The 5,346-nt window shown below is 45.9% G+C and overlaps 1 protein-coding gene across 1 annotated transcript in view; it reads left to right on the top strand.

Moving 5' to 3' along the window:
- Positions 1-1,331: 1,331 nt before the first annotated feature.
- Positions 1,332-5,346, top strand: part of LOC108313156 (cystatin-13-like) — a 24,323-nt gene continuing 20,308 nt past the window's right edge. Inside the window, exon 1 of the mRNA XM_017541457.2 lies at positions 1,332-1,559. Within this exon, the coding sequence (XP_017396946.1) occupies positions 1,332-1,559 (228 nt within the window). The remainder of the gene's footprint in view (positions 1,560-5,346) is intronic.

The following is a 5,346-nucleotide window of genomic DNA, read 5'->3' as shown; positions in this document are numbered from 1 at the left end:
AGCCCACCAGTGTCAGATCAGTGTAAAATAAGAAGCGCGAAGTGGGTGGACAGGTCAATGCGCTTAAAACACAGGGAAGTGGGGTGACGGTGAGGAGACCCCCGCCTGGCCCTGGGTCCTCCATGTTCACAGCTCCCGTCTCTCTCAGCCACATCAGCTCCCTGCTGATGATAGGGTTGGGGGACCATGGTGGACACTTGGGCAAGAGTCCTGGAGATGGACAGTGCTTGTCAGTCACACATACTAGTTTATAAACAGATGCAGGCAGGGCTGCCCCGCCCAGCTGATGAGCCTCCTGCACAGCTGAGGACTTGATTTGCATTTCTAGGAGAGAGCATATAGGGTGCCAGAGTGACGTCAACAGAGGGTGGCCAGATTAAGATCTCATGAGTCTTCTGGCTATGTGTATCTCGCTTATGTTTGGCGCTGATGGATATCATGTGCCTCTTAGTTTTGCCATCACATTCTGTGTTCAACTTAGATAGACACTACTTCCACACACCTTTCATTCACACAACTTACGACTTCTGCGTACGTTTGTATTTGCTCACTCTCTATACTTAAAGCACCTTAACTGGTTTGCCTGTCTTACAAACTACATGCTCATTTATATTCTGTAGTAGAACTGGATATCCTCAAAAGCCAATGTGCATTCCAGGCTGTTATCTACATGTGTGCATCTCTTAGACTGAGGCAGGTTACGAGGTGGGGGGAAGGGCAGGGCCTGAGTGAAAGAGCGGATGCTTCCATCAAGCAGGCTTAGGTGCTCTCTTGACCTCTAGATGAGTGCCATTTTCCTCCTTCATAAAGGGGTTACTCACTAAACGGCCCCCATGGGGGATGGCAGTGATTACATAAGACACATGAAGTGCCTAAGAAACTCTCTCAGCCCTCTCCTTCCGAGGCTTTCATGGAAGCTCCATTTCATAGGCATGGTTGATTAATTCACCAGTTGTTGGTGATTGACTCAATCTTCGGCCCCTCTTTCCTCCCTGGATGTGGAGGGTGGGGCTGAGAGGACCCATGAGGAGTCACCTCATTAGCATACACTCGGGTGGGGTTGAAAAGGGTATATTAGAAATCACCCTTTTCAACCCTGAGTTGCTCCTGTCACATCCCAACCACTCAGGGGATTGCAAGGGTTTTAGGTGCTTCCTGCCAGAAACCTGGGGTTAAGACCAAATGTATGTTTCTAATCCTATTACATATCACCACTGTGTTAACGAAGTTCCTTCCTTTTAATCAGCAGTGCCAAGAGGAGCCGGGGTGTCAGCATCTCTGCATCTGAAAGGATAGATGGCGCCTGGCCTGTGATCCTTGGCTGAGGCGCCATGGTCAGGCTCTGCCAGGCCCTGCTGCTGCTGGTGGCCACTGTGGCCCTTGTGTCCAGAGGAGTCCATGCCTGGGGCTCAGTGAAGATGGTGAGGACATTCCAAGATATCCCTGAAAACTACGTCTATGTGCAGCAGGCACTCTGGTTCGCCATGAAGGAGTACAACAAGGCCAGCAGGGACAAGTTCAGCTTTAGGGTGCTGAAGGTTCTAAAGAGCCAGGAGCAGGTGGGTGGGGTGCTTGCTCCTTGCCCTTTCACTCCCCACCCTCAGTGTCAACAAACAGAGTCAAATTCTGTAAAATATTTAAAGGGGTTTATTCTGAGCCAAATGTGAGTGACTGAGGCCTGTGATACACCCCCAGATGGTCCTGAGAACATGTGCCAAGGTGGTTTATAGCTTAATATTGTCCATTTTAGGGGGACAGCAGTTACAGGCATATATCAATCAATACACATAGGTGTATATTGGTTTGGTTGAGAAAGGCAGGACAACTCGAAGTGGGGGCTTCCAGGTCATAGGTGGGTTAAAGATTTTCTGGTGGTCAACTGGTTGAAAGAGTTAAGTTGTTTCCTGAAGACCTGGAATCAGTAGAAAGGAATGTCTGCGTTAAGATCAGAGGTTGTGAAGGCCGAGGTTAATCATGCAGATGAAGCCTCCAGATAGCAGGCTTCAGAGAGAATAGATGGTAAATGTCTCTTATCAGACCTTAAAAGGTGCCAGACTTTTAGTGAATTCTCTTCTGGATCAGGGAAAGACCTGGGACAGGAAGGGGATTCTCTACAGAATGCAAATTTACCCCCACAAGAGCTGGTTTTGCAGGGCCATTTCAAAATCCATCAAAGGAGTATATTTTCGGGTAAAATGCTTCTTTCAAGACCTGCTATCTGTCACAGATGCTATACTACAGTCAAGTTGGAATTTGGTATTTTATTGCTACAAAGAGTATGTTTTGTCAGTCCTAAGATCTCTGTTTTTTTTTTTTTTTTCTTTTCTTTTTTAAAGACCGGGTTTCACCATGTTGGTCAGGCTGGCCTTGAACTCCCGACCTCAGGTGATCTGCCCGCCTTGGCCTCCAAAGGGCTTGGATTGCAGGTGTGAGCCACCACGCCCGGCCCAAGACCTCTGTTTTAATGTTAAAGCTGGTCAGTTTTTTCTGAATTCCAAAGGGAGGAGGGTATAATGATGCATGTCTGACCCCCTCTTCCCATCATGGCCTAAACTAATTTTTCAGTTTTACTTGGGAATGCACTTGAGTGAGAGGGGGTCCATGCAGCCATCTGAGAGGTCTTGGAATTTTATTTTCAGTTTACATAAGTCAGAACAGAGCCCATTATCTGTGGATGGCTATTGAAACTAGGAATGGGAGACAACTGGAGATGCCTTCAGCCGCAATAACAAATTCTATTTCATTGTTTGTTTTTCTGAGATGGAGGTGATACATAAAATATCCATTAAAATCACTTAAAAGTGGTATAGTCACATCAAAAAGTAGAGGTAAGAGCCCAGGAGGCAGGTTGAAGGGAGCAAGTTTGGACCATCTGTGCCTCATCAATGTGGGCTGCGGCAAGGATGGGTTAGGACACAGCAAGCGAGATGAGAAACCTCAAGTGCAGCTGATGCTGGGAAAGGAGGCTTGACAGAAGGGAGGCTCCTCTTTACGGGAAAACCTCCACTCATAAATGTGAAAGAAATGGCCTAATTAAAATGTGTGCCAGCTTCTAGTTGTATCTTCTCAGCATCACCCCAGTCATAACTATTTCAGGAAAAGATCATCAACCAATCCTACAACCACTGGGGGAGAGTGTTTGGTGTGAACCATTGCAGGGATCAATCAGGAAATTCGATCAGCACCTTTCTCACCATATGCTTACCACCAACACCGAGACAAGTTGGCATCACACACTTCCTGACACCGTGTGTGCAGAGCGGATGACAGCCCCTGTGTATGGTATTCTTGCCCGGAATGCATACTTTGAATGTAATCAGAGGAAAAATTAGACAAATCCATAATTCAGGGCATTCTATAAGACCACTGAAAATATCAATATCATGAGAAACGGAGAAAATACTAGAAAATTGTTCCCCAACAAAGGAGACTTGAGAAGCATGACAACTGAGTGTAGTAGTTGGCCCTGTGTGTTCTGGGGGTCAACTAGATATTCAGTCTGGCTTATGAATTTGAAAAGGAGAGCTTCGTTTCTCTAAAGGCCCAACTAGAAAATTAGGTCTTTAGAGGAAGGCCTGCCGGGTGGCCATTCTGACAGGCTGGGAGCTGTAGCCTCTGACAGAAGGTGGAAAGAGTTACTTCGAGGGGAGAAGTGTGAGACAGGAATCCGTGCTGAATAAGTATACATGTTTAATAAACTATAGGAGGAGTCATGAGTATTCATGAATGAAAAGCGTATCCATGCATAATTGAGCTTCATGCCTCTTCATGGGTTGCATATTCAAAAAATGATGGTATTAGCATGATCCCAAGGTGGATTTTCAGCCCTGTGATGGCAAAAACTGAAGCAGTCACAAAAACCCTCACTGTGCGCCCTCCACGTCAGCCAAAACCAGCCCAGAGATGGTGGCCACTTTTCAGGAAGGGATGCCTTGTGAAGCTGCTGAGCTGTCACATCAAAACGCAAAGAAGGAAAGGGGAGTCTGGTCTTGGCCTCAGATGATTGACCAATGGCCATAAAAAAATGAGTTGTTCATTTCTTGTTTTCCAGTGCTGATTTCTGCTTACTCCTTAGGAAATAATTCAAATAAAAGGTTAATGAGGAGGGCACACACTGAAGTATGCCTGACCTCCCATCCCATCCCGGCCAGAAGCTCAGTTTTCAAGGTTTCTCTGGGGTCCCCTTGACCTAGAAAGGGTCTGTTCAGTCCATTGGAGGTTTAGGGTTTTATTTTTATTTCTCATTGGATTTATAAAGGATGTTATTAGGACAATTGATGAGACTTTAATCTGGCCTGTATAATAGATGAGAGCCTTGTACCTGCGTTGAATTTCCTGTGACAGGTGATTGTCCTGTGGTACCCAAGAAAGGACGTGGTGGAACACTGTGAAGGCCAGGGAGTGAGACCCGTCTGCTGGCGTCTGGGGAGTGAGAGGGTGGCAGAGGTGGAAGGCGACACCGAGCTCGGGCCATGGAGGCGCCGACATGAAGTGCCATGCTCCTCCTTGAGCTCATCTCTCTGCCACCTTCCCTTTGACCTTTCCTGTCCACGTGTCCGGGCTGCCAGGACACCTGCCCTGCTTTCTTGTTTTCTGTCTGACTAGGAGAGAAGGTTCACTGGGAGGCTGCATCCCCCATAGTGCTGGGACATTCAGCCTCTTCTGCACCGTGCCATGCTCTGTGGGGACCTTGGTTCCCTCTGGTTCTTTCTGTGGGTCTGGTTATGTTGCTTGTGTTGCTTGAGTGAGGACACCTGTGACCAGGAATGTGCCACCAGTGGGCCAGGTGAAAACCTAAGAACACAGGCTGCCTGCGTCCCTCAGGCATGGTTAGTGCCTGTTCTCATAAGTCCCCCCCCTCCAGAACTATTTCACGTTCTCGGGTTTCTCCATATCTGTGCTTCCTTACTTACATCAATAAAACAGTGCTTTTGGTTTATAGGCAGATGTTTAATAATACAGTAAACCAAATACCCAGATATCTAAAAAATTATGTACCATTTTGTACTGTTTCTTGTTGTTTTTTTTTCTGTGAATGAATGTTTTATTTTTCAGTTCTCCGTGTGCTCTCGAATGCAGGTAGTAATTCAAAAGAATCAGATAAAAACAAATTCATTAAGAGACTACAACACAAGTATTTAAAATTCCTTGACCTTACAGCTACAAACTGCTGGAAAAGAGCACAGAAAGAAATTTTTTTAAAAATGTACCATCCCCCAAACAACACAACATAAAAGAAAAAGAAAATTCTTGGTGACAATTCAACTTAAACTTAGTAATATACACATAGGCTTTATGAAAAGAAAATAGCCATGTTTTACTGGGAGATTTAAGTTAACAATACAG

Source organism: Cebus imitator, unplaced genomic scaffold (genome assembly GCF_001604975.1).
Source record: "Cebus imitator isolate Cc_AM_T3 unplaced genomic scaffold, Cebus_imitator-1.0 Scaffold134, whole genome shotgun sequence".
Lineage (NCBI taxonomy): Eukaryota > Metazoa > Chordata > Mammalia > Primates > Cebidae > Cebus > Cebus imitator.
Note: the sequence above shows the minus strand (reverse complement) of the source record. Positions and strands in the feature narration are given on the sequence as shown.